The sequence below is a fragment of the Cyclospora cayetanensis genome, unplaced genomic scaffold, assembly GCF_002999335.1.
Source record: "Cyclospora cayetanensis isolate NF1_C8 unplaced genomic scaffold, CcayRef3 CcayRef3_contig_39, whole genome shotgun sequence".
Taxonomy (NCBI): Eukaryota; Apicomplexa; class Conoidasida; order Eucoccidiorida; family Eimeriidae; genus Cyclospora; species Cyclospora cayetanensis.
Genome location: NW_020312358.1, coordinates 152,370 through 180,041, shown reverse-complemented (window position 1 = coordinate 180,041; position 27,672 = coordinate 152,370). Strand labels below are relative to the sequence as shown.

At 53.0% G+C, this 27,672-nt stretch overlaps 4 protein-coding genes and 1 pseudogene across 4 annotated transcripts; all 5 read right to left on the bottom strand.

The window, feature by feature from the left end:
- Positions 1 to 615: 615 nt before the first annotated feature.
- On the bottom strand, positions 616 to 1,678 carry LOC113146550 (multifunctional methyltransferase subunit TRM112 homolog A-like). Its single transcript, XM_026334253.1, has 4 exons — positions 1,647 to 1,678; positions 1,248 to 1,404; positions 844 to 930; positions 616 to 717 (listed from the first exon to the last, which is right to left on the bottom strand). The coding sequence occupies exons 1-4, from the start codon at positions 1,676 to 1,678 to the stop codon at positions 616 to 618; spliced, it is 378 nt and encodes a 125-aa protein (XP_026190038.1).
- Positions 1,679 to 2,553: 875 nt separating this feature from the next.
- LOC34622177 lies at positions 2,554 to 5,184 on the bottom strand (annotated as a pseudogene).
- A 2-nt stretch (positions 5,185 to 5,186) lies between these two features.
- LOC34622175 (transcriptional regulatory protein AlgP) lies at positions 5,187 to 10,787 on the bottom strand. Its single transcript, XM_026334241.1, has 6 exons — positions 9,842 to 10,787; positions 9,509 to 9,632; positions 9,033 to 9,148; positions 8,627 to 8,896; positions 7,875 to 8,224; positions 5,187 to 5,330 (listed from the first exon to the last, which is right to left on the bottom strand). Exons 1-6 carry the CDS (start codon positions 10,785 to 10,787, stop codon positions 5,187 to 5,189), a joined length of 1,950 nt encoding a protein of 649 aa, XP_026190026.1.
- Positions 10,788 to 12,391: 1,604 nt separating this feature from the next.
- LOC34622174 (protein SCO1 homolog, mitochondrial) lies at positions 12,392 to 16,969 on the bottom strand. Its single transcript, XM_026334240.1, has 7 exons — positions 16,933 to 16,969; positions 14,164 to 14,355; positions 13,741 to 13,782; positions 13,199 to 13,284; positions 12,899 to 13,007; positions 12,611 to 12,724; positions 12,392 to 12,417 (listed from the first exon to the last, which is right to left on the bottom strand). The coding sequence occupies exons 1-7, from the start codon at positions 16,967 to 16,969 to the stop codon at positions 12,392 to 12,394; spliced, it is 606 nt and encodes a 201-aa protein (XP_026190025.1).
- A 7,494-nt stretch (positions 16,970 to 24,463) lies between these two features.
- On the bottom strand, positions 24,464 to 26,212 carry LOC34622171 (dynein, 70 kDa intermediate chain, flagellar outer arm). Its single transcript, XM_022735349.2, has one exon. It carries the CDS (start codon positions 26,210 to 26,212, stop codon positions 24,464 to 24,466), a length of 1,749 nt encoding a protein of 582 aa, XP_022593281.2.
- Positions 26,213 to 27,672: the final 1,460 nt, after the last annotated feature.

Genomic DNA, 27,672 nt, shown 5'->3' with positions numbered 1-27,672 from the left:
AACAAGCCTGCTGGGGTAGAGGCAGCACCGCCGTGTCGAAGACGCTGACAAAAAGAAGAAAACAGGTGTCTCTGCTGTATAACTTGCAGCTCCCTCACAGAGTGGGCGTCTTTGCAGAGCCTCGCGGGCCTTCTTATCTCTATGGTGTCACCCCCAAGGGTCACACCCACCCACTCTACACAGCAAGAGACAACCTTCCACTAGACTTTGGGATGAAGGGCTACTCTGGGGGTCACTCATGTGGGCATCCTCCAAAGCTCCGGACAGCAGAGAAAACCTCCTCACTTGCATGTCAGACCTACAAAACAAGAGTTGAATGTAAGAACAAACCGCCAAGATCTACCTATCATGCGTGCAAGAAAAAGTGTCCAATAAAGGTTCCTAAAAACTGCTTCTAGTGCGTCTAGACAGGAGGCATAAGTGAGGCGGAAACACGTGCAGCCCCACACAAGCGGCGGGATGTGGCGCTACGAGAAAGAAATGCCACGCAGCCCGCTGGAAGAGTCATATAGGGTGAATCTCTATGGCCGGTGTGTGGGGCACTTCTAGCAGCTCTAAACTGCTATCCTGTTGAAGATCCGCACTCCGCGGGGAAATCCCAATGGCCATGGCGTATCAGACCTCATCATCCTGCAAGAGCATGTTAGGGATGCCTTTCGAAACTGGGTATTCTCTCTTGCATGTGGGACATATCAGGGCCCCTTCCAAGATGTGGAGCTGGGAAGAAACACACACACAACTAAACTGTACGCCCTACACTCGAAAGACCCTACGTCATGCTGTGCGCTCACGTCAGGCGTCTACACAATTGAGAAATTGGGAGCGTGTGCTTTCCGCATTTACGTCCAACACTGCAGCCTGGAGAGCCCTAAGGAAGTTCTCGTCTGCCTTGTCGCTTTCAGAGAAGGTAGATGGCAGATCCATGCCGAGCTGCGTATACACACCCAGAGCAAGCCCCCTGAATTTGCGTACTCAGGCTCACGCCTTCGAGATCTAGAGAGGCGCCCCTACTACGCGAAAGTGTGCCAAGGCCTCCTTTTCCTCTCTTGTCCCCTACAACTCTCGATGTGGTTACCTTCTGCATCACCATCTGCGCATACATTTGTATCTATATATATATATATATATATATATATATATATGCGCCCTTTCGGCGATGCGACTACCACAGGCATGACCTGTTTTGGCAAAATTGCTGTGCATAAACATCGAATACTGGGGGCCCAAAATCTAAAGTACATTCGCACCTCCGATGCCGTTTGGACCAAGGCTTGCCAGTCGAGCTTCTTCAGAAGGGAAAGCAGAAGAGGCGTTTGTAACTCGGTTTCCTCGTGCTTCGTGGCGGAGGGTGCCTCTCCCAACTTGATGAGTAAGGGGTAGCCCCCGGAGCACTGCCGCCGATTGCTGCACAATCACATCTTAGACCTTGCGCCGGAACCCGTGAGGCAATAAGCGAGCAACTGAGGCACCTACATAATAGGAGTCCTGCTAAACTGCTGCAGCCCATTCGATGCATGGCCCTTTTCTCACTCCGCAAGCAAGCGTGTAGATTGCCGCTCGAAACCTGCATCTTTACAAGGTGAAGAGAGCCTACGTGAGGGAGAAGCAGAGGGGCAAGGCTGCGGCTGCTGCGGAAGGCGCCTTACCACATGAGAAGGTTGTGAGTAAGGAGCCGCATTTTCAGCGTGGCCCGTCAGGGCCGCACGAAGCAAGGCGGATCAAAGCTTGAACCCCTACCGACGGAAGCCTCGAGGTTGAAGCGGGGTATCGAGATATGTGCTTAACGGAGCATAGCCTAAGCCCGACTTCCGAGGTTCTAACTGTTGAATCTAGACCGTATCAGAGGCTTTGCAGAAAGGAAAAACGGTCAAAATTGAAGCAAAGGTCCGTCTTTTGTAAGGCAGTGGGCCATCGACTCTCTATGCCTTTGCCCGCTCAAGGCTGCGGGGGCCTCCCACTCACAGCCCTGAAAATTCTCTTTCTCATTTATCGCCTGTGATCGTGTATTTCGCTCCACATTTGCGTTTTAACATGGCAAACTCCTCAAATCAGTTGCTGCGAAAGATTGTGAGGAGCGTAAAACTTACGCCTTCAGCGGACTCCGCATTTGTCTGTTCTCAGTGGGCTGAGGGGCATCGAAGGGAGTTTCTTATAAGTCATTCTCCCAATGCAGTTTTGGGCTAGAGAGGTTTCTTGCGTGTGCTCTAAAAAGCTCAAGAATCCCACGTTCCCATTAGCAACCCATGAACCCCGAACCCTCGCGTCGACACACGACTTCCCTACAGAGCTCGCCGTCTGCTCACGTTCCATTACCCTCGCGATAAGTCCTGAACCCCCCTGCCTACAGCTAAACCCAACGCTTATAGCCTACAGCCTAGAAACCAGAGCCTGAGCTCCTAATGCCAAATGCTAGCGCTTGAACCCGAAAACACTGACCGTTCTGCCCTAAATTCTACGCGCAAGTTGCAACGCCCCCCAAGGGCTCCTGCAGGAGGGCGCTCTAGTAGCTGCACACCGACTACAAAATTGAATAAAACTTTATTGAGAGTGCTTTTACACAGCTCCCTTCCCTTTCGCACTGACCGCAGAAGTTTCTGGCACAAGAGAAGAAAGATCTAAGACTGGGGTGCGCAGGGCTGCACCGTTTAAACCGAGCGCGCATTCACACCTAGCTGCACATGAAAAAGTATAGCCTACAGGCAAAGAACATTGAACCTTGAAGCACTGGGCCAACTTTGCGTCAAAAGAAGATATAAGAACAGCCGGAACAAGCGGTAACCAAGATCAAGACTAAAGCTGCATTCGTGTAAAGTGCCGGAACGCAGCAAAACCAACGGTTAAAGTTGTAGGATAATAGGGGCACCGAAGAAAACCTAGTCTTCAGGCAAGGAGGCATCACTGTTTTGGCCTACCCCGAGCGCAAACTGCAGAAGCGGAAACCTGGGAAGCGCACTGCTCTGTCGGCGTTTACGTGTTACCTTTTTTAGGTCGGTATCAGCCGCACAAGCAGCAGTTCTTAATGCAGCAACAACCCCGCCCACCCGTCCTGCCTCTGTGTCTCTGAAGGCACGGACAAGGTCTCTTCAAGGGCGCCAAACATGTTTGTTGCATATTCTCCGTTCGCGGATGGAGGCGCCCATGACAGAGCCTGTTTTACTGCCGGAGCACAAAGAAAGTGCTCTCTCACATGAATACAACAAACGCCGTTCGGATTCAGCCTTACTGCTGCTTTGCAGCACTTCGCATTTGCATCTTCTCTGCAGCGCATACGCTGTCCCTATGTAACTGCTGCTCGTGGTCTGGCTGCCCACGCTACACAGTTCCAGCACTGGCGCAACGACTCGCGTGTCGGCCTTGAGTCAAACCCTTCGTCTTACTGCTTGATCAATGCATGCATTGCTGCCATGCTCTTATGTTTCACGGAATTTCCCGAGAGCAATTTGCCTCCTAAAAAAATGTTGGTCAAAAAAGAAAATGCCTCATCCACTTCGTCAGTGAAGAAGATCTGCTGCACCTCGTCGAAGTCCACCAGCCCGCACTCCACGAGATAATCGAAATTCACGACTTTCTGCACCAAACACCGCAAGCCACGCATGCGCGCACAACCATGCGATGGTCATGTGAAAGCTGTGCTAGCAGGAACCTGCAAGGAGGCAGCACAGAAGGCGTTTCTTTTATACGCCGACCAGCAAGGGAACCTGCTGTTGGAGCAATCGCACGGATCACACAGCACGAGGAGCAGCAGCGGAGCTAAAGATGCGCAACCTTGCACACCTTCCAGTAGCTCTTCCCGAAGAGAATAATGGGAATGTCTCTCTTGAGCTTCCTACACTGCTTGAGGGTAAGGACCTCCATCAGCTCGTCCAGAGTTCCTACTCCCCCAGGTGCCGCAATCACCGCGAGAGCGGCATACGTCATCCAAAACTTCCGAGTAAAGAAATAGTGGAATTTGAAGGCGAGTTCGCTGTCAATATACCGATTGAGACATGATTCAAAGGGCAGTGTCATTCCAAAGCCCACGCTTCGTGCGCCTGGTACATCTCGAGCTCCCTTATTGGCTGCCTCCATGAGGCCTGGACCCCCTCCCGTCCCTAGAGCGGCGGCACACAGCGCTCCAGACTCGAGACCATCCAGCTGGCTTCGGAAATGCAGCGGATCGTCTCCCGCAATAACCAGTGGGATCTCCCGCATTACATTGGCTATCGCCTGAGAAGGCGCCGCAGACATCGGAGCTACGACGCGGAACAGGTAGGTGCTCGACACCGATAGAAAGCACGTGTACAAGCATGTACAAGCACACGCATACATACTACAGCCGTTGGCTTGCTCTCAAGACTTTCGCTGCGCTGACTCTCCGTCTCTGTCTCTCTCTCGAGACCGATCCTGGTGCTTGCTGGGTGGCTCTGCTGCGGCTGTTGTTCCTGTACAGACGGGGCTGACCTTCCTTGCTTCTTGCGTCTGGACCCACTCCATGAGGCGCCGAGCAAGCTGCCGAGTCTTCTCGTACCACTCGCAGCACCACTCCAGCCTCCGTAATTTCTCAATACTCGCGACGGCCGCCTTCGCTGCGGCTTCGCTCTCGGCGGACTGCGCTGCGGCTTTTGCTGCAGCCATCCTGCAGAGGCAACAACACCACCAACAACGGCCATCTGGTGCAGCGAAAATGCACCAACGCCTTCCCAATCCGGGCAGCCCAATCGCCTCCACTACCAGCAATCGCGTTTCTCGGCCTTCCGTTCACGCAGACACGTACACCCGCGCCTTCCGTGCTGATAAGGCCTCACGAGGCGAGTGGCGGCAAGCACGAAGCAACACAAATTCGGAAGCTCAGTAGCAGTACCTCTCTTCCCAAGTTTGCCTGTCCATAGCCCGCGCGCTGCCGAAGACGACGAAGGTGGAGAGGATGCCGTTAGCCCTGAGGCGGTCCCTTACTTCCAAGTACTCGCAGAGAATGCGGACTTCGCGGGCTCCTCTGCTGTGCATCCATTGTCTGTTGTCGTAGGACTAGAAACAGAAATTCGCCAGCAATTCAGAAGGAACATGTGATGACGACCCAAAGGCTGCAAACCCCTCCTTACAAACCCTACAATGCTAGACGGGACCACCATCAACACGGAGTGCGCAACCATCAATTAGGCCATTAACCGCAGATTTTACAGGTAAGGCTTGAGATTTAGCATTCATCGTTACAGTTTACGGTTTCGTGCCTTGATAGGATCAGCAGGAGCCGAGGAGGAGTCTTCGCTGCTGGCTGATGGGACGTTCTGGTCTTCAGCGATCATCTTTAGGAAGTTAGGATGTAGGGCTTCAAGCTTGACAAGGATAAGATTCTTCTAAGTCTCGACACTTTAAAAAGGCTCATATAGATAAACTGGTGAGTGAGCTTTGAGGCGACTTGACACTTCACAAAAGTTCTGGCTGCTCGGGTTCCACTTCGTGTGAACCAAAAATAATGGGAGGCGGGTACTTCCACTGGCAGTCCCAAGCCCTACACTCTAAACCCTATGACAGACTTCCAAAATCCTGGATATTTAGGCTAAATACAAAAGCCCGAATGTTGCACTTCATTGTTTCCAGACACAAACCACATCTAAAAGCAACAAAACCGATCGATATGTTGTGGGGCGGCACATTCGTTTCCCCTTTGCAAGCTGTATTCGTACTTTGCAAATTCGTGCATACACGAGCCTCACTAGCTTTGACTGCTCAGTTCGCCATTATTAGCTGCTTTTCGCCTGCTGGGCCGTTTTCTCCTTCACTGCAGCTCCCTCTAGCGTGAATAGGTAAACGCACAATAGTTATGTAGCATCCCAATTCTGCATACTAACCAAAGGCTCTCAACCTACCCGAAACTCTAAAGGCCCTAAAATATCAGTTTGCGAAGTGCTTTCTCCTAACGATCGGTGGCTGCGCTAGAATTGTGCTCTATCTACACTAGCTGAAGCTAAAAACTACGGGAAATTGATCGTTTGGTTTGGCCATTCGTCCAACTCATGTGTCACACGGTGCTTAACTCAACGGAATAAGGAATAAGTTGTGTACCTGTGCGTTATAGGCTGCGATGCGCAACTAGCTGTGAATACGTGGAGGCGTGTGAAGGGTCCAGCAACGCCGACGCACCATAGCCCTCAATATCTCTCCCTTCATGATAGGACTCAGAGGGCTGGAGGTAGAGAGAAAGAAAAGCGCTGTTAGAGCGACTCAGTGTAACCTTCCATGCGTATTTATTGTGTGGTGCGGCTACTATGACCTCCCTACGGCGACCTTTATGAGAGCATTACACTTACCGTGACGTCACTCCGGCAAAATTCCAATGTAGGGGAGCCTGGGCTGCTGGAATACGCTTTGTTGCATCCTCTTAGCACTTCAACTATTCATTCGCACCCAGTTGGATAAGCTAAGTAGCGCTCAGGCCCACTGCACTTCTTCCTATAGCATGGGGCTCACTACCCCTACTCTGTAACAAAAGGCATGTACATTAGCCAGGTGAATTACTCAGTTTGTAATTAAGTCTTCACTGAAAAGGCCCAACGCAAGTAAAAGTGCAAAGATGCAGCTTGACTTGCTGTAAGCCTCTCCTCGAATACAAAATTGTGCGTTATTTCCGGCGCATCGCCCCTGGGGGAATGCAGTAGCAGCCAGTACCAAAACTTTTGGGGAGTCCCTTGGGGCCCTTCAGCAGTTACAAGTAGACAGGCCCGTATGAAAGCGCATAGGGCCAAGAATACAGACCGTCTGCCCAGAGTTCGAGACACCCCAAAGAGCTTTTATGCGAAGGCAAGGCTGTGGACCCACTATCTAATTTTAGCTGGGTCCACCTATCTACTAGAGATGCACGGCTTATGCTACAACTAGTGTAGTAATAGAAGGGTACGTCTTTATTCTTAAGATACCTTCGCAGCCAGTAGGATTTTCAGGTCCCTGGGAATAAAATTTCTACACAGGGACTCATACCGCTGTGGACCGCTGATGAGCGCGCCTCGAAACGATAAGACAAGAGTGAGAGGCTGCATTCTGACTCCAGGGTGTGAGGCATGTCGCTGCCCCTGGTTAAGGAGTGCTATTCCTCGGCTTTCCTTTAAAAGCGAATAAAAGACTGTTGGCCCCTGCTTTGCATATATATTGCACGAAGCCGTTGCTCTGATTCAGGGCTAAGCAGTGCCCAGTGGCAGTGGGTGCACACACTAACTCTCTTGGTAGTTCCTGAGCCGGGCAGGAGGAACACTAGAGCTCCAGAGACGCACACTGATAGAAGGAAAGGAGAAACGGTAGCACATACAGCACAGAACCAGAGGAAAAATGCTGCAAAGTCTGTACAAGAGACGCAGAAGTCACAAGACAACACTAAAAGAGGCCAGAAGATAAAATACGAGAAGCACTCGAAGAACGGATTGGGTCACCCACCCTCTCCTGGCTGCTACCCTTCTTAGACTCAACAATACCTGGTATATTTGCTGCACCTACGTCAGACAGGCGCCGAGAGCTTTATTGAAAATTCTACTGCTGGTGCTACTGCAGCTACAGAACGAAAAACTTAGCACCCGCTGAAGCCGCGGCAGGGCTACTCACGGGGTTCCATGTCTCTAGCCAGGCGACAAATACAGAGGGCGCAACAGTGAGCTTCTGCCTTTGCAGAGGCTTCCTTTGGTAGCCCCCAGTTGTTCTGCTACTGTTTCGTAGAGGGAAGAGCTGCTCGTCATGCTAGTGCTGCTGGTGCTGCTGGTGCTGCTGTGCCTCGAGAGCAAGCGCTCTGCCGAGTCCGCAGCTCTGTTGCAGGGGGAAGGGCAGTAGTAATAGTCGCTGCCTAAAGGGGATAAATGATGGAGCCCTGCAACAGCAGCAGCAGCAGCATTTGCTGCCTCTGCGGCCTCTGCCTCTACTGCTGCTGCTAAAGCCCAGGAGCGCCGCTCTCTCCAAGGCGAAACAGTGGCGGTTCCCTTGCGACATTTCAAGGCCGGAGCCCTTGGGCATCTAGCCACCGGACTGCGGGCCAGGGAAAGATGTGTTTTGCTCCGCCCTGGAGCGGCGGCCGCATCTGCCGCCGGTGCCCTTCCCAGCTTCCGTGTCTGGAGTGTTCTTTGGCGAGCCTCAGTAGCAGACACGGAGTGGTAGGCAGCAGAGGGAGAGGCTGGCAACGCAGAGACATTGGGGCTGCCAGTGGTTGAAGACTGAGGGCTCCTGCCTCTTGCCCGCCTTCCGCACTGCAGCAGCCTTTTCACGGTGTCTGATTCCGCCAATTTTCTGTAGGGCCTACTGCTGAAAATGCTGTTGCTCCGCTGCTGCGCAAAGGGGCTTTGGAGGCCAGAGGGAGACATGTCCGGGGATGCACAGGCTATGGACGCTCTTGATTTGCATGCAGTCCTCGCGGCCTTTGCTGGAGCTGCAGCGCAGTGCGATGATGCGGCAGAAGAACTCTGCCACAGCCGGACTTCCCTTGGGGAAGGCGGAGGCGCATCAAGCAGAGTACGGCACTCTGCTGCTGCTGCTTCACCTGGTTCGCAGCGTGCTGCGGCTGCAGAAGAGTTGCGCAGCTGCCCGCGGCCATCTTTACAGGGTAAACGGAGCCTCTCACGACACCCTGCTGCAGGAATTTCTCGTGCTGCCTTTCTCTCCGGCTGCTCTCTGCATCTTGCTGCTGGAGATGCACAGTATTCAGCTGCCCCACTGCTGCTGCCTTTGGCAGCCGCGGCACGGTGACCGTACCTGGTCTGAGGTCTGGTAAGAGGCGTATCAGACGGCTCATCAAGGGCAAGTGGCTCTGCTGCTTCTATGGCTGCTGCTGCTACTACTGCAGTGGCCGCCCGCGCGCCGTGGGAACTCTTCCACAGAGGCCCTCTAGGAGCAGCAGTCGGTGCGAGCAAGCCAGACCGCCGCGGGGGTTCGCTCTTAGCAGCCCCTTCAGCGGACGCAGCAGCAGCACTAACGGTGGCCTCTCCTGCTGCTTTCGTTGCTGCTGGAGGGGGCTTGCAGCATGGAGGGCAGGGTGACCAGTGCGGGGCAAAGGCCGTACTATGCGGCAGTGTGCAGCTTGCAGCACGCTGCTTTCGATGTTGCGTCTCTAGCAACTCGTGCTGTTTTTGCTGAAGCAGCCGCTGCTGCTGATTCTGGAGAAGGAGCAATTGGTGCTGCTGCGTTCGCAGTTCTTCCGCTGGGGTACTGCAGTATGGGCAGCAGCACGGAAGGCTGTCCGTCTCTCCTCGCGTACGAATAGGAGCAGAAGCATCAGCACGGGAAGATACTCCCAGCAATAAGGCCCGCAGCTGCTGAAGGTCTGACTTGAGGCTGCCATGTTTTGATGCTTTGGTGTTGCCTTCTTCTAAGAAGGAGCTGCAGCAGCTGCCCACCGAGTCGGCAGCGGCAGAGTGCGCTGCAGCAGCTACTGATGCTCGTGCAGCGGCAGCAGGAGTGACTCTGCAGCAGTGGCAGCTGTGAAGGCACGGCAGGCAGCAGCAGTGCCCTGAAGAAACGCCAGAAGTTCGCATGCTGCACCAACAGACGTCTCTGCTACCCTCGCAAATCTGCTGGTTGCAAGACCGCGGCTCCTGCTGCTGAGGGTTTTGCTGCGCTCCATCCGCTTCTGCTGGCGTACAACGAGCTTTCGAATGATGAGGAGAGTGCTGCGCTACAGCGCCCTGCATAGGTACTGCATCAGGGGCTGCTGCTTCTTCCCTTATAGCAGCAGCAGCAGCCGCTGGCTCCTGTATGCTACTTGGCTGCTGTCGCTGGTGCTGCTCAACAGAGGCTTCAGGCTGCTGCTGCGATGCAATTAGGTGCTGCTTCTGCTGTTGCTCGGGCTGAACATGACGTAGATTGTGAGGCTCCTGTGCTTGCTGCAACATACAATGAGACTGAGGCAGTGGGTGGTTTGTGTCGGTGGCTTGTTTTGCGTCGTTCTCTGGCCCTTCTTGAATAGGCTGTTGTTGCAGCCCCTGAGTCATTTCCTTCTGTGCTGCAGTAAATAGCCTTGTAGCTTCAGAAGCAATCGCTGCAGCGACCTGGGCAGCGCCGCTGCTATTGAGGAGGCCTGGGAGGTGCATCGATGCTGTCGACTGTGCAACAGTAGCAGCATCCCTTGATTTTGACGCCGCACCAACCGGAGCAGTTGCTGGTGCTTTTGTTGCTCCTGCTCTCTCCCAAATCTTTTGAGGAGAGCACCGTTTAAGGCTCAAGTCTATGGCAGCCCTTTGCAGCTCTTTAGAAGCAGCAGTTAACTGCTTGGTTTTTGCTGTTGCGGCGTTGCATTGGCGGCGGAGACGCGAAGAGATATCCTTCTCCTGTGTCAGGGCCTGCTCCCTTTGTTCAAGCAGCATCTGTTGCTCCTTAAGCTGCTGCTTCATCTGCTTTAACTGGTGTAAGTGCTCCTCAGACAAAGCCTGAGATTCATGGAGGTGCCGCCTAAGTTTTGCTACTAGACTTTCCAATTGAGATACCGCACGGGTCACCCGCAGAGCGTGCTGCTGTACACTGCCCGCGCAGAAACTGCTGCCATCGTTGCCCCCTTCGAAAGACGCATGAAGCTCCTGGTGGTGGCCCTCGTTATTGCTGCTGTTCTCACTGTTTTTGTTGTTGCAGCTCTTCTTGTGGGTGTTGCTGTTGCAGGTTCCGTCCTCAGCAGCCACTGCTTCTGCCTGCCGCCAAGCGGACTCCAGAATGCGGGCGGCCTCAAGCTTCTCAGTAGAGCAAAAGCGAAGCTGCTGCTCAAGCTGGCTGACCTGCGCTTCCGTCGCTGCTTTCTCGCGCTTTAGTCGTACCGTCTCTTCCCGCGCTGCAGCCAGCTCAGCTTCCATCCTGAGAGGCACGCACAGACAGATTCGATAACACACATAAAGCATTAAAGAGGAGCGCGGCAGTAGCTGAGGTAGCAATACCAGCAGCCACATCAGAAACAGTATGCCATACTTCTTCCGTCGCCTGTCCAGCTGCTCCACACGCTCCAAGGCTTTGGTCAGAGTAGCGTCTATCCGTGCAGCACGAAGGGCTCCTTGATCAGCCGCAGATTCCCTTTTTTTACATGGGAGGCAGTACGCCGGGGGTGTCTGTGCGTGGAGCATACGGCCATAGGCCCACGGACAAGGTGATTCAGCGTGAGTGACCCCGACCTGGGTGCCGTGGCCGCAGCAAAAACCCGAAACCTCGCCAGCTGGAGGCATTATTTGAAGCCCACTTGGTGGGCTTTTCTGAGGCTCGTGGATGGCATGCTCAGGCTGCAACGAAACTGGTTGCCGCTGCAGAGGGCCCTGCATCTTTTTCTTGCTTCATAGGGAGGCGCTGATGGTAAGGCGTGGGTGATGAGGCGCTTTGATGTACAGAATACGCGCTAATGGTTACTGTATGAAACTGCCGTTCTAAGGTCCTTGGCATGAATCTATGGTGCACATAGAGCTGCGTATGTGCTCTTGAGGGGAGAGACTGACCGTCAGGCCTTTGCTCTGATGCGGTGAGTCCCTTGGTGCTACACAGCGTCTCGGAGATGGATGTGTGCAAGCCCGTATATCAACATGCTTATATATTAGCATTGTACTCCTGAATTTTCGTGCCTAATGGCGCGTTGAGTATGCAGCGAATGAACGGGCCTGACAGCCAAACTTGCTCTCGCGCACAAGTATGCGGCCCCGGGTCCTCGGGCTCAGAACTCGTTTTCCGTAGCATCTATCTAGCAGACTCTTCCGAAACTTTCGACGAAGGCAGCCCAAAAGGCGTGACAAATTCGGAGAAGACGCAGCGGAAGCGGCAAGTCGAGGGCCCGGAAGGAGGAACCCCAAAGTGACCCTGGGGCTTATCTACATCTCCCAGCTGCTAAACCCTAAGGAAATACGGGCAAGCTGTAGATGCATCACAGATGCCAAGCACTAAGCCCAATGCATCAAGTGTGAAGCCACAGAATCAAGAGGCCTAATGGCCGTCAGCTCAGAGGACCGGTCCTTCGGCGACACCACGTAGCAACAGTCGTGTGTCGTCGGCCCTCTTGCACCTCAAAGTTTAACTCTGGGCCCTTAGCCCTAGAAGCTGAAATTCCACAGCCAGGTTTGCTGATATTTCAGATTAAGTATTTGTTGACAAAAAAGCATTTTAAACCTAGAGAGGACGCCCAGGCACCTGGGGCTCATCAGGGGACTGCGGTCGTGCGTGTGGGGCCGTCCGGCAGTAAGAAACAGCGGAGCAAAAGGGTCGCGCCCACATAAAATAGGGCTCACTGAGGATTACGTTTCTTAGTACACCTGAGTAAGACAGTTGGGAAGCCCAGCGGACCGGATGGAGTAGCAGACGGCTCCGGCAGGCACCGCGTGCCACTGCGGGTGTTACTGCTGTACAAGCTATTTTACTGGAGTTCCTGATTCCTAAGTCTTCGTTTATTTCCTTTTAAAGACGCAGCAAAGAGTTCGCAGAAGTGTCAGTCCTCATCCGCCTCCGCTTCCTCTACAGGACACGACACACGCGCAAACGACAACCTAGATTTTAGAAAACAAACCGCAGCGACTAAGGAGGCCTCCGCTGATAAAAGCGATTCCAATAGAAGTGTGCGACCTGTATATGTACGATAATTTAGGCTTAAAGACAAGGGTCCTCTACATCCTGGAGCTAGGGGCCAGGTTTTTGGGTGTGGCCTTACGGCGTTTCTTCTCTCCTTTGAGCTGGTCAGCCTTTATATGCTGCCCAATCTTCTGCGCCACTTCGCGTGTCGTCATATTCTGTCCGAAGAAATCCTTGAAGGAGCCGTCGCGTCCTGAAAGGAACCACGTTAGCCGTAAAACTCCGAACCCCAAATGCTCAACCCAAGTTGCGACAGTCTCTCCATGGTTGGTAAGCTGCGGTAGCACATCTACGAAAAGCGGGGAGAAGAGAATCGCAGAGATATTATCAATAAAATCCGAGATCTAAAGCGTGCAACTAAAATTACCCATGAAATATTGGATAATCGAGTGGTCCACGAGGTATTCGTCGTCGCCAGTTCGCGCAGTTTCGTTGAAGTACACTCTAAACTTCCGCGTCACGTCCTTTATCTGCCCCTAAAATTCACACATGCGAGACTTCACACCAGCAAAGTGCAGTAGCGAAGGGCCTGCAGCACCTACTGCAAATGGCGCATTCGGCGATACATCCTTTTGCGTCATCAGGCGCAACAGTCAACAGCAGCAGTAGTCGTCCAGGGGAAACCGCAGAAATAGCGATCTACGTGCAGCACACGGCGGGTCCTCACCGGCGTCCCGGTCAAGCCAATGAGTCGTGGATGAAACTCCTTGCAATAGTCGGCCACCTGAGCCACCGTGTCTCTTGCGGGGTCGACTGCGGGGTAAGAGAAAGCATAATAAGGAGGTGTGGGACTAGACAGCGGTCAGGAGGAGATAGGAGTAAACGCACTGCAGGGAGGAAATGAATCAAAAGATGCACTGGGAGACAGACAGGGCCACAGAGTAGAGGTGCACACGAAAGGAGAAAGATCTAATTCGAGGAGAGACACCGCTTTGCAGCAGCATGGAAAACGTGCAGATAATTCAAAAAGATGCAGACAGGCCACCTGAAACCCAACGATGCGATAAACTACAAGACTTCGAGAGGAGCAGAACCATATTCGGGGGTCGGAAGAGGAGACATTGAACGGAGGAGACAGAGAACAGGCAATGCGTGCCCCGACAGGCAGACACCGCAGCGCGTACAGCAACCGATGCTTAAAACGCAAAAGGCCAGCACCGGGGAGGTGAAGACTTGAATAGAAGACAAAAAGTGCGATCTGGAGGGCACCTGTAATGAAGATGGGCTGCACGATCTCCCCGTATTCCTTGTCTGCAACAAAAGCGCAAAGGAAACGCCATTTCCTGGACACCCCAAATCTTTTACCCGGGAAGCGAAGCCCCCACAGGGAGAGCCCCAGCCCCGAAAACTGGTACGTCGTCAGCACGAGGGTATTTTGTTGCGCTGGTGTATCAGAAAAACTCGGAGAAATGGGGGAAAGGACGTTTCATATTTTCATGAAAGCATCGAGTTTGAGGTCGGTGAAGGCTTGCGCATTGGCTCTGTGTGTGGGGTACATATATATATGTATACATATATGTATATACTGCTGCATTATTATTAGTGGCGGCGGTCTGGTGGTGGTAGCGCAGCTATAAAAATTCTGGCTTTGAAGAACCTAGCACGTAGGGTATAGGGTGTTCAAGAGAGTACCAATAATTTCGATGACCTGTGCGAGCTTCTCGAGCTCCTTGGGGCAGATATCTGGGCAGAACGTAAACCCGAAATAAACAAGCTGGTACTTGCCCCCAAAGTCGCTGCTGCTGCATAGAGCGCCCTTCCCATCCACGAGCGTCCAGGGGCCCCCCAACAGGGGCTTCCCAACAGATATGCTCTCCGTGATGGCTGCACACACAGGCACAAGCAGAGCGAGATAAGCAAACGTGAGCGGATGGCTAGCAGGGCAAGCCCAACGCAGGAGGCGGCAATGAGCCGCAGCAAGAAAGGAAGATGAAAGAGGTCACAGGAGACCGAGAGAGAATGATACGCGAGTGAAGGGAGGTAGACAGCGCATGCGCGTTCGTGTGTGCAAGGCAGGCGCTACAGATGTACGGCCAAGCCCCTTCTGCCGCTAGGAAGGAGGGTCCAACGTGAAAAGAACTTTGGTGCCTCTAAACGCGCAAGGAACCCCAAAGCTTTCAAGCACGGCAAGGGGCGGGGAGAGGGGATGCAGACGAGGTCAGAGGAAGCTGCGGAGAAGAGCAGCACTGCTGACAATGAAGGGCCGCCCGCCAGCGAAAGCGCACACGTTTACATGCACCGGAATAAAAGGGCGCAGTAATTAGCCACCTTGAGCCAAAGGAATTCCTAGGAAGAGCCCTCAGATTTACCCGCTTTCTGCTTTTTCTTCCGTTCCATCTGAAAAAAGACAAGCGCCGTCATGGCTCTGCGGCACACACCCCCTCAACAGCAGCGGCTGCAGGGCAACGATAGCGACACGCCTAACACCACGCGAGAAGTTTGGCCGCCAGACTCCCTCATAGGCGTCCTCCAGAAGCAGCAGAATGCCCGCCTAGCAGAGAGGCTGGTGCGGTATGCGTGTGTTTTTCCTAAGGAGCTGCCCGATACCTACCCGCAGACGGTGCTGCAGAGAAGTGCCACTCTCCACGTAACGAGGCGCGGCGATGAAGGGGGAAGCGACGCTTTGGGGGGAATTTGGCCCGCAACGGCAGTAGCCGCTGCTGCTGCTGTTGCTGCTGCCTCTATCTCATGGCGATGCGCAACACGAGCCGCTGCTGCTTCGACACTTGGGAAGCGCAAGGCATGCAGATCCGGCCGAGCAGCGGCTGCCGCAGCTGCGGCTACAGTGCGTGCAGCTGTCGTTGTGGCTGCCGCTGCAGGAGCCCCCGCAGAACAGTCGTTCGCATCCAATAAGGAATCCTGCGACTGCTGGCGCTCTGCTACCTGCTGCAGTTTTTCCTGCTCGGTCGCCTCCGGATGCTGAGGCTGCTGGCGGTGCGGCGGCTCTTGAGGGTCTCCTGAGGAAGGGGGCTGCGGCTGCCGTTGAGACGAGAAATCGCGGCTCCTGTTGCTAAGGCGCACCAATCTTGGCTGTTGCCATTGGGGGGGGTTGCACTGAGGGGCACTCCAGCGATTGGTGCTCGTGATGCTGCAATACCACCTACCCGAAAGCGGCGCCTTTCTAAAGGGCTCCCACAGAGGAGCAAATACACCAGACTCCCTGGGCCTTCGCCAGTCCGCTGCGCGCGACAGAAGACGCTTCAAACGGAGCCGCAGCATGGGGAGTGTCATGCTGTCTCCGTCGTCCTTCCGGGCGCTGCTGCGGCGGGCTGGGAGAATAAAAACTTGGAATGCGTGACTCCAGGGAGCAACACAAGTTTCGATTTGTGCCAGTTCTTGTCCTTGGTCGTGCGGTTTGTGCCTAGTGCAGCCACCAGCTGCCTTCCTTCGCGGTTGTTTGTGCTTGTTGTGCTGTATCTCTCATTCCTTTAGCTACCGAGTCCATGGCGCCCTTGAGTGTCAACGGTGCGGAAAATTGTGGTATTAAAAAGAATGCATCAGAAAGAGAGGGGCAAACTCACCGCGTCCGCTCAACACTCCCCTCGCAAAGGTGAAGGGGGGCCCTGGGGCCCCCCACCCTGGGGGGCCCCAGAGTTCCATGGATCGTGGAGAATCGTGAGGGGCTACAGACACGAATTTTCACCTCCCTAGCATTTACTAATACTAAAAAAACCGGAATAAAGAAGGGGATAAGAAAGAGGAACCATGAGTTGCTATGGCCACACGATGTCGCGCGAGAAAGTCTCCTCAATGTGGGAACATTTGACTTCACCTATATCTAGCGAGAAAGCAAACCTAAATAAGTAAACAGATGGTGCTGTAAACAGTGGCCGTCAAGGGCCTTATTGATTTGCAAGCGATGGGCAATCCTGTTCAACCTTTTGAGCCCGCGTGTTTACACAGGCATTTCATGGTTAGAAACAGCGAGACCCATTGGGATGGGAATTAGGCATCGAAAAGGAGAGTTATCATAGCAGGAGAATTGAGTGACGTGTCGTCTATGACACCTACCGGCGTGAATTTACCGTCAGCCTACAGCACGATGTACCAATGCAAGCCATCGCTACACTTCGACAATTTGCAATGGCCTCGCAACTCTCGAGAATGAGACCTGAAGCTTGTAAGCAGCAGATTTACCAAGGAAAATATATCACGTGCCTTGAAACAAACGTACTACAGCCCCTGTACATCCGGCCCCTCTTGATGTTCCAACGCAGCGCTGTGAGCAGGGAGTAAGTGGTTTGCGCTAGAGGCTTGAAGGCAGCAGTTTAAAGGACAAGGAAAAACAGGACACCAGCTGGTGTTTCTGCCAAAGTCAGGAATGGGAGGATCCCGAAGTATTCTACTTCGGCAATTTCCAGCCTTGGCTCTAACGAAGCATAAATTACACCAGTTTTGTACTATTGCTTCGTGCCGTCGTCAGGGCTGCATTAACCATATTGACATGCCTTTCCGGGGAGTGGTTGAGCCCACGGTACAGTGCAGAAGTCCCCAGGTCTTTTTTGGCTCCGAAGATTAGATTCCTCCGTGGTGGCCCTGAAAAAAAATGGGGTAACCAAGTCAAACAAACTTGGTGTTTATACAACCTTCGTGCATGGCATAAAGAAGAATTTTCTTGTTGAAACTTCGGAAATTGTGAGTCAATGAAGCATCTACATGGTGGTACACAGGGTTTCAAAATATGAACATTTTACTCCTACTCTGAGAGTGACCACACCCAATTAGTAGCTAAACTTTTTGAATCTGGAAGCTTTATGAGTTGCCTAGAAGGCTTACCACAGATAATCTGTGGTTTTTAATAAGTCATGTGTCGTGGTGAGCACCGGCCTACACGTTGACCATGGCATGACAAGTGTGAACCAGAGAGAGGCTTACAGTCAGACAGATCGCATTCAGCTCACTAGTTTGCACCATTAAAGATACGGAAACACGACTTTTCCAATTTAAGCGGTCCACTGTGTTTGTTAGTGCACATTTCTGGACCTGCTATTGCCATAACGGCCCGGCGTCACACTAAGGAATGCTTGCCTTCTACTGCTCCCCAAGGACACCTATCACCTTAAGCAGAGGCATTGTTCAAGGAAAAGCTGGGTGGTGCTTAGAGATGCGTGTAAAATGCTCAGGGTTGACAAACTTATGTAGTTACGACGCTGTCGACTATCGTCTTCACATGTGCTAGTGTGGATGTGGGAAAGCACTACAGGCTAAGGAGTGCGAAGAAGAAAGACCATATCAATACGTTTGCACTAAATTGGCTGGAACCTTCTTTGTGCCCTGAAACCATTAGGATTCTATGCGCAGAGGTTGCCTTCAACCTGTACTACGTGGAGAAGCCTATAAAGCCGTCTCAGCGTGATTCCTTGGTTTTTAGTTTTACTGTAATTACGATGCTCAAGAAGGAGACAGAGTCTTCTATTTTCGCTAAGGGATTGCAATACAGTTCTGCTGGTAATAGAAGGCAGAAGGCGACCATGGGTCGAACAACGCTCCTGCTTGTGCCCAAAACTACATTGGACAAAACACCACAACACTTCTTCTTAGCACGCGCGCATCACAACATTTCTTCTTAGCACGCGCGAGGCAGAAGTACACTGCTGGGGTGCTCTCAGAGTGCTAACCGCCCACTACGTTGCACTAAAATCAGGATTGACCACAATACATCGAGAGCCATGCCGTAAGGTCCATTCAATTTTCAATGGGACAGCGCCTCGTGCTACACAATTAGGATCTACAGCGTGCATATATGCGATAAGAGAAGGGGACTGTTCGAAGGTAATTGGACCGTTCTGCGAAATGGGTTCAGTCCACGTGTCCCTCGTCTTTAACCCTGGCATCATGGGGGAGGAAGAAAGGGGAAAGCGCATTCCTTCTTTTACGATATTAATTCAATTCCAGCTTCAGCTATGTCGGCTACGGGCCTCCTTATTAAGACGGAACAGTTCACATTACCTCCTTATTCATGTTCTCTACACTAAAGCTTTATCAAGGTCCCCGTAGGGAGACCCTTTACCCGAAAGTTAATGCAATTCAATCGAAAGCCACTGAGTGTTCTTCTATATTGCCCCTCCGTTTCCCTACCAGCAGTATTAAGATCTGCCCACATGAGGGGAAAGAAACACCTAGGGCACGCGTACCTGCCCCCCCTATGCACTCCGTGCATTCACAGCTAGTTGCACGCAGCATCAAATCACACGCACACATTCATTGTTTCCTTCTGTTAATAGTACTCTAGTATACATGGGATATACCAACAGGCAAACCAGCTTGCCAATACTTTACTGATTCTTATATGAAATAAATGGTGTAGTAGGAAGTGTTCGAATATATCGTAGCCCGCTACAACCGGCATATGCATGAAAACAACCAACAGGCGCGTTTCTGTGGCCGCCCCATTTCCACAATAGAGAAAACCAGCGATGAATTTAACAGAAAGCTTTAACACGAGGACTATACTACCCATACACCCTCGCACCTCCGGCGACTCCTCGGGGGCCCCGCCTCGGAAGATCACTTGCAACCGCGGAGCCCCCAAAATAGCCTTCCACTGAAAACCTCTCAGCAGCAGCCCCTCTCTCTCATCCTCTTCTGAGTGCCCTCATCCTCTCTCGTTCAGTTGCTCTATCTCTCTCCCCGTGTGTTGTTTCCGTGCGAAGCACGGAGCACACGAGTGCGCGGGAAGGATAGATACTACAGTATTGGAGAATAACAAACTCGTTTCGAGCGTAGAAGATGCGTATGTCGAAAGAATTGGAGTGCAGACACTCTGGGGTAATCAGTCACAAACGCGCAGCAAATGCTGTTACTGAGATTTTAGGATGCCATTTAGATGTCAGTCGCTCTTAACTGCATCTGGGTTCGCACAGAGGTGCGACAACGCGTTCGTTTCCTTATTATGCTGCTGTGAAAGAGCAGGTCCCCCATGATAACCATAAGTGCAACACGAAGACGCAACCAAGGATTGATTTAGTTCTCCATGACCCCCTGAAGCAACCCATAGCTGCTCCTGTCCGTATCTAGTGCCGCGCTCAGAAGGGAGTGACACTAGTAGCAACAAGCGGCACAGACTCTCTAAAAAAATATCGGTTTGCGGTTAAAAAACGCTTATTTACAACAAATCAAAATCAAAGTAGGAAAAGAACTACTAGAAGGATACATGACAGCAATCCAAACACCGCGCATCCTATAGCCTCTCACCCCCACTCTCGGGTACGGTCAGCTGCATCAGCAGTTTCTACTTTACTCACCTCTTTCTGCTCAGCAACTTGCGGTTTGTAGGTGATTTCTCACCGTTGTTGGCACTAAAGAGAATTGGAGCCCCACCATAAGATATGGCTCGGGCAGCCGCCCCAACTGCCATTCCCAAATCCCGCACGCCAACTGAGACGGCCTGCTTACTGTGCTCTGCGGGTCGCTGTTAACCTCTGGAGCTCGAATACGGCTTATTCTACAGCTAATTTCTATCCCTGTGCAGAGCTGCCTCCCACTAACTACCAAGCCCGTCCAATTTCGAAGACCAGTATAACCGGACCCCTTGGCACCTGTATGCCCCCTTGCAGAGACGGTCGTGCGGGGGCCGTGCAGCCTTGCCGTCAAAGAGGCAAGGTATAGTGGGCTCCTTCGCTTCCCTCGCCTTCGTCTTCTCGGCTTGCGGAGTCTGGCGCCAATCCGTTGCCTTCGGCCTTCCAGTACTTCCCTGGAACGCATTGCGTGTGGCTTCGCCCGTGTTTCCCAGGGCTTCGGAGGGGCCGGGCCCTTCCTTGCGTGTCCCCATTGCGTGTGTTCTGGGTGGCGCTGGTGTGTACACGAAGTCTTCAGTCATGTGTTTGGAGGGTCGCAACTTCGACCCGACTCCCGTCTTCTCTGTTACTGCTCTCTTTCCCCCGAGGCTTTGGACTGGCGCAGAGCCGCTGTAAGGGGCCCTTGCGCCTGTTGGTGATGGCGCCTTTGGGTAGCACGTGCCTCTGTAGCTGCAGAGGCCCCCAGCCTCCCCCCGGTCTTCTGAACCTCGGGAGAACCTGCAGCTTCAACGTGCTTCTTCAGGCCCTCGCCGCCACCCGCACATTCTCCACGCTCTACGCGCCCTCTCTAGAGGGTCAGCAGGGAAGTTGGGGGAGCTCCGACTGTTGTAGTATTGGAACGTTTGTGTCGACCGGTGGTTTGGAGAGGAGGGACAAAGGGAAGGCTCTTCTCGTCCATGGGGTACCCCCCACCGCCTGGGGCAGCAATGGGTTCTGCGCTCCCAAGGGGCGCATTAAGGCAGTGGATGCTGTCAATCCACAGGACACGTGAGACAGCACTTCGAGACTATATGTTTTTTCTGGGGGTCGCGTATTAGGGGCTCTGTGTGGGTACGCGTGGAGAGGGCTTACTTGAACTGTTTTGATACTGGGAAACCAACCAACTTTGGGGGTTGTTCTCGGGATTCCGGGGTCGTTAGAGTTCGGTTTTGTTTTCGCAGGCCTATCAACTTCCAGGTGTCTCAGATCCTAGCGGAGATGACTCAGGACTTCCAGGCACACGAAGGGAGCAGCAGCAGTAGCAGCAGTAGCAGCAGCAGTTGTAACGGATATGGGGGGGGGCCTAGGGAGCCATTTGCAGCTGCGGCAGCAGAGCAGCCTGCTTCCTCGGGGAGGCCCCGCGGCCGCCGGCGGGGCTGCTGGGGGGCCCCCTCGGGGCCCCCAAACAGCATCCAGCGGTCTCGGGGTTCGTGGGTGCCTCCTGTTAGCTGCAGTCGGAGGCTTCCGCAAGAAGCGCCTCTAAAACGCATGCGGCGAGACCCCGTCCACAGGATTTTGAACCCGATAGCTTTTGTACAGCAAATGCGTCTTGTTAATCCAGATTTCAAGGAGGACAGAGAATTGGTGAGCGGGGTTTGGGATTAGGGCTAATTTACTGGCTGTGGGGCATAGAACAGTGTGGCGCTATCTGTAGGCCTCGGATTTTTCGGACGCTGTGGTGTAGGGTTGGTGTACCTAAGAGTACCTGTAGCTTAGAGTTTGGGGTTGAGGGTGTTCGTGTAGGATGTGGAAGAGATTTGGCGGTTTCTGATTGAGCAAATCTTCGCGGAGCTGCAGACCCCCAAATCCTCTGCAATTGGTGAAAGCAGCCACAGGGGCGGCAGCAGCAGCGCAGTCGCAGGAGTGGCGCCAGGGTCTGGCAGCAGCTTGTTGCCTTCCCTGATTATTTCTGCCAACGCAACTCCAGTCAAGGGCGGCGAGAGGCGTTCCCCCCTGAGGGGCCTACAAGACGAAGGAGGACCGCAAGGGGCCTCAGCGGTGTCTCTCTCATCCATCCGGCGAGGGAGGCCCTTAGAAACGGCAACGAACTTGCTGCCCAGCGGCTGCTTAGTGACAACCTGCCGCTCTCCCTCTAGAGGCAGTGGCGGCAGGAAGAGCCAGTCGTGGAGGGTTGCTGAAGGCCCGCCCTCCAAGAAGAGGGATATAACTTCTCCCGATGTCGCGACAGCAGGACGGTGCTACTCGCATTTGGGTATCTTGGATGGCAAGGAAGGAGCCTTGACGCCTTCCTTGCAGTGGGAAGGGGAGGAAGTTCGCGGACTGGGGGCCACTGATGAGGCTCCTGTGTTTGCCCTCTCTCCTGAGTGCTCCTCAGTGCGGGTTAGTAGCACCAGCAGTAGCTGCAGCAGCAACAGCCGCTGTAGCAGGTCTGCTTCTGTTGCTGCGGCTGAAGCTGCTGCGGCTTTAGCGGCAGCTGAAAGGCAACGGGCGGCGGGGTTGCTGGCTCGCCGACTGCACTATGCCCTATCTGGGGAGCTCGTTCACATGGCTGTGCCCTGTTGTTGCTGCCCGGAGCAGCAGCACGTACAGCAGCAAGAGCACCAACAGAAGCAAGTGGAGGCCTTTTGTGGGGTCCTGCCGCTAAGGATGCCTGAGAGGAGCAGATTCATGGGTAGCAGGTGCAGCCTCAGCAGCAAGCTCCAGCCCATTACCCTGGCCGAATGTCTTCATTTAACTCTCACGCACGGGTGTGAAGCCGCAGAGCCGTCCAAACGCGCGAGTAGAGAGGGGGAGGCTGATGAGTCCATTGAATATCTCATGGAGGCCCCTAAGATTCCATCCAGTGCCGGGAAGAGAGATTTATCACGGGGTGGTGAGCGGTCCGAACGCGTTGCAGAACCCTGCGATGCAGACGCAGGCCTGAGTCGGCGGCATAGGGCCCCCCGAGTGGTTTTGACGCGACTGGCCACACGCGTGCGGACGAGGGAAGTGGCAGCCGAGGCAGCAAACGCTGCTGCAACAGGAGCGCCTGCTGCAACAAGTGCCGTTCCACAGGAGCCTTTTTACTGTCGGCGTTGCAGGGCACCTCATCGCAGGACCCTCCTTCAGCGCCTCCCCCCTTTGGTGTTACTTCAGCTGCCGCGCAGCACGCATCCGCTGCGCAGCAGCAGCAACAACAAAGCATTGTTGAGGCTGGGGAGCGTAAAGATTAAGGCCCACGTCGAATTTCCCCTCGAACTGCAGAGTCTTCTTGTTCCGTATTTGGGGGGCGGCGCGGCTGCTCCTGTTGCACGAGGCAGTTGCAGCAGTGTAGGAGATATGATTGAGGCGTCCTCCCAGCAGGCAGCAGGGTGTACACCATCCGGCTGGTTGTGTGACTCCGGAGGGGATCCTCCAAGCGCACTGGGGAGGTATGCGCTGCGTGCTGTAATTGAGCATCAAGGCAGAAGCGGCGATGGAGGTCACTATGTTTGCTACCGACGCGGGTGGGAGCCTTTCGAGGGTCCATCTGAAGAGGAGGATGTATGGTGGGTAGTGAATGACGTGTGCGTGAGGCGGAGCTGCTGGGAAGAGGTGAGGAAGACGCAAGCCTATCTTCTTCTGTATGAACTTGAAAGCGATCGAGTGCAGCACCAGAAGCAGCGGCGGCCACAGCCAGTGGGAGGGTCGAAGGGTAAAGCAAGGGGCGCAAGAGTACTTGAGAAACGCCAAAGGAGCGCTGGGGGTACTCCCTAGAAGGCCACTTATATACTGCGCATCCGACGCTCTTTGTGTATGGGGGCATCATGGGGTGCCGGGCTGGCTGTAGCTCCTGCCCCTTGCCGTTTCCCCCACTTCAATGTCCGCTTCGCCACCACTGCCACGCCGCTGTGTGCTGGCTCAATTGCTGCCAAATCACAGCTTCTCTTTACCCAGTGTCATCCTTATGCGCGTGTCCAGAAAAAAGAATCTTTTCAGTCTCCCTAGTTCGCGCCCATCATCCAGTGGTTTGTTGCGAGTTGCTACCCAAATACCCGCATTTTCGCTGCTGACGGCGCAGTGTAGCAAGCAACTGCGTCAAGTTTGGGTGTGCTGCCAGCAGACCTAACGCGATGAGGATTCTCCGTGCTGTAGGGTTTCAGGCCTCGGTATAGGCTCTAAGGGTGAATGAAGTTTAGAGACGCTTTCACTGGCAGGGTCCGAGCATGCGCACAAATTTTTTTGCTGAACTTAGCAGCTGAGAAGCCTTCAAGGGCAAAGGTAGATGATAAAGACTCATACACCGAATTGGTGCTGGAATGCTGTAGCACGCTTGTGCCTTGTAATGTCTGTATGAATACGATAGCAAAGGGAAGTGCCTCCTATCCTGCTCTTGCCTCTTATTGTGTCATATGTATACTAACTCTAAGCACAATACCCACAGAGCGGGGAGCTCTAAAAATCTACCTTCACCATAAACAGTATCACCAAGCAGATGACTGGCCTCGAGCTCAGCATCCACTTGGCAAAAAAGTGCGTTTTAGTTTAGACTCGTAACGGCACACACTGGAGTGCCTTGCATATCGAGCTCTTCATCAACTCCTCAACAGGAGCGTGCACCCAACAACTGAACAGGATTTGTTGTTTGGGGCATATACTTCGTTGTTATTGTAAGTTGCGCTGTGTCGAGGCTGAGGAAGAGCTTATCAATTTGTGATAGTATTTCCCTTCGCCATCTATGTTGAAAGGGATGGTTGTTTTTCTTCAATACTCTTGAAAAAGGCTGCACGTGCCTCATCCACTGCTTCCTGAACAGCAGCACTCCGCGAACGAATTGACGGCTTATCATCCTGCCGCTTGCCCTCTGTCTGCCGTTTTGTCATTTCAATGTTTTTCTCTCGTCTCGCTTCCCGTTCAAAGATTGATCCAATGGCGGCCTTCTCATTGGGTGCGCAAATATGCAGTCCCTCGCAAAGGCTGAGCACTGTCACCCTCCCTTCAGCATCGCCCACAGCGACAAACTCGCCTTGCGATTGAATGGAAAGGCACGTCAGTGGAGCACTTCCAATCTTGTGCTGAAACGCCACTTCGTTTTGCTTGTAGTAGTAGTCCCAGAAGCTGAGGAAGCCGTCGCTTCGTGTAACAATGAACAGGCCAGGACGGGTGGGGCTCCACTGCCCGTCAGTTAAAGTTGCTGGATGATTAGGAGTTGTAGTTAGTGGTGTGCGCACTTCTTCCATCCAAACTTTGGCAGTCCAGTCACCGACAGAAAGGAAGTACTTGCTGTGGAACGGGTTTCGTCTAACAGCAAGCACGGGCCCATAGTGCTGTCCACCTTCGCAACCAAATCGCTGGCTAATCTCAGGAGACTTTTTCGGCCATGTTTTCAGGCCCAGTATGATACCCTGTTCAGTGCCCAGGAGGAACTTTGTTGGTCCTGCTTCTACAGACCACGCAAGGGAAATCGCCCCTAATAGCTGGTCACTCGCGCTTTCATCTACTTCGTTTTCGCCGTTGGCGGTTCCTGCCGATGCTACTGCACTTGGTTGCATTCCTTTAGTAAGCCGGCATTCCTCAATTGGTTCTCTTAGGCTCCTGCAATCCCACCAAAGAACCCGACCATCTGTGGAAGCCGACACGAACTCACTGTTGGTTTTGCTTTGGGTCCATACGACCTCATACACGGGATCATAATGGCTGCTGGAGGAGCCAGAAACTTCTACAGGCTTCATCCCTTTCCTCAAGTCCCACAAGCATACAACCCCGTTATAGCAACCACCCACTAGTAAATCAGATATTTTCGTGTTAAAGGCTAAGGACACTGCTGGACTCGGAGATCCCAGCTCTGCTAGCGGTTCGTTAGGATGGCGCGGATCCCAGAGCAAAGCAGATGCAGGAAGTGACTCAGGTTGGCCTTGGAACTTCATAATGCCATAGCCAACGGCCAGCTTTTGGGGGCCCTCCGGATGCCAGGCAGCGCACGTCACAGCTCTCTTGCAGTCCGCAAGGGGGTCTTTCAGTAGAGCTTTTGACTTGATATAGATTCGTTTCTCGTTCCCCCGAACTACTTCCGTCCCCTTAAAGTAGTCCTCAAAAAGGTCCACCACCAGATTTTGCCTCAGCACGCGACTGCAATCAGCAGTAAGCTGTTTAAGACCCTGCAAAAGGGCCGGATCTCTCTCAGCCCTCTTCTTCCACGTGGCCACCTCTTGCGGGTCTGTAGAGTCGACTTCTTTAGGCCAGCCCCCTTCAATGTGTCGCATGCCCCTTTCGCACACACTTACACTCCCGGTATTCACTGTGTGCTCAGACAACTCTATCATGGTGTCTCCACAAAAATTGCGTGGATTCTTCGGGATAAGATGCGCCATCTGATCTGGATTAGGTTCTATTATCCCCAGTGTGCGGGGCTCCGTGGTACTAAAAGAGCAATGACGTCCAAATTCCTGACGGAGTTTGGAGTACGAATAGCAAAATTCATTCATTTTAAAAATAAATTTGGATAGCAGGTACACCGTTTTGTTGCCACTGTCCAGCCTTCTCCCTGCCTTACCACCCACAGCAACTATTCTCACTTTCCTGTGTAAATGAGTGCGCCTTTTTGCACCCAAGCCTTTTTTGTTAGCTTGTCCGTTTACTGTATGTAATGCACTGAAGGCCAATGGTTCATTTGTTGTCCATAAGCTGGCAAAGCATTCTAGTGGCGGCAGCCCAGAATGCGCCTTGGTTGCCACCGCAGCTCTGACGTCAAGATCATGTCAACTAAGGCCTACGTGTGAGGTTATGGCGTCTCCTTGTAAATAGATAAGAGCGTGGAGCGCCCTTACAATATCACCTATACTACAGAGGCATCCGGAAGCTTTATGTGGAGGCTCATTTTTTCAATGCATACAATGAGACGGCTGTGATCACCTCCATATCCCGCTCTGAATAATTCAAAGGTGGAGAATTTTAGTAGATCGTGGCGTTGTTTCTCGTATTGTCATTGAAAACGCATCCATCTATAGGCTAGCCCCAGGGTTCACACTTGACGCATGCATGCGCCGGCTCTATTTGCATGTCGAGATTGCTCCATTAGCACCGGAGATACTGCTGAAGTAGTGTGTATCTTGATTCCCCTTACAATTTTACTTCGCTTCCGTTATCCCTCAGCATGAGGCTCACAAATTTCCACTGTTCTAATGACACCAAGCCATCCCACCACTGCGGTCGTGTTGGTCTGGTCCCTATTGGGTTGGTGGCTAGTGCGTGAGTCTTTCTTCCCTTCACTTTAGCTATACAGGCTAAAGCACACTTCTGCCTGTATCATGTATACTAATGTAGCGTTTCTGCCTTCCTGGAGAGTGGGTTCGTAGCGTTTTGACCTAACTCTCCATAAACAACAAATATGACATGCGAGTCGCCAATCCTAAAAGACAATATCTAGATGAGTCTAGGAGTCTCATTGGTGTTCTAAGAGCCATTGAAGCGTAGTTCGAGCCGGTAGCATAGAGCTCCATGTCCGTCTCCTGTTTCTGTCGCCAAGCACTTTACTGGCTTAGATGCTTGTGTGCGTATCATAATGGTTTAGTCGGGGAGTATTTTGGAATGTATTGCCTTTCCACGCTGGGCATCAGGAAGCCTACTGTCTTCCATACACCAGATGCTTCAGGCCGCTCTCTCCCCCATCAAGGAGAGAACGATAATGCAGGAACACTCGAACAGAAATGGGATATGTGCCTATCTTTCTACATTCTGCATATGTCCACCTGCTACTTCTAAAAGCTGCCTTTTCAGTCTCTGTACAAATTGGAACATCCAACACGGGCAGCGTAGGGACTGGCCCTGCTAGCCCCATCGGGTTTCCCTTGGAAGGCACTCATAGGAGGGTTGCTGCCCCTTGCCTCCTGACCGTTTGGTGTTTTGTCACATGCAATCCCGGAAGATCTCTAGAGGGGCTGATAGG

Bases quoted from the DNA above. Each gene is read 5' to 3' on its own strand.
- LOC113146550 (XM_026334253.1), bottom strand. From the start codon at position 1,678: ATGCGGCTCCTTACTCACAACCTTCTCATGTG. The intron at 1,405-1,646 runs GTAAGGCGCCTT...GTGATTGTGCAG, and splicing joins ACTCACAACCTTCTCATGTG to CAATCGGCGGCAGTGCTCCG. The intron at 931-1,247 runs GTGCGAATGTAC...GTGTATACGCAG, and splicing joins TGGTCCAAACGGCATCGGAG to CTCGGCATGGATCTGCCATC.
- LOC34622175 (XM_026334241.1), bottom strand. From the start codon at position 10,787: ATGGAAGCTGAGCTGGCTGCAGCGCGGGAAGAGACGGTACGACTAAAG. The intron at 9,149-9,508 runs GTAGCAGAGACG...GCAGTACCCCAG, and splicing joins CAACCAGCAGATTTGCGAGG to CGGAAGAACTGCGAACGCAG. The intron at 8,225-8,626 runs GCAGAGAGCAGC...TGGCGGAATCAG, and splicing joins TGCATCTCCAGCAGCAAGAT to ACACCGTGAAAAGGCTGCTG.
- LOC34622174 (XM_026334240.1), bottom strand. From the start codon at position 16,969: ATGGTTAATGCAGCCCTGACGACGGCACGAAGCAATA. The intron at 13,783-14,163 runs GTACTCTCTTGA...CTTTTGTTGCAG, and splicing joins ACAGGTCATCGAAATTATTG to ACAAGGAATACGGGGAGATC. The intron at 12,725-12,898 runs GTAATTTTAGTT...GGTTCCTTTCAG, and splicing joins GATTATCCAATATTTCATGG to GACGCGACGGCTCCTTCAAG.
- LOC34622171 (XM_022735349.2), bottom strand. From the start codon at position 26,212: ATGAATGAATTTTGCTATTCGTACTCCAAACTCCGTCAGGAATTTGGA.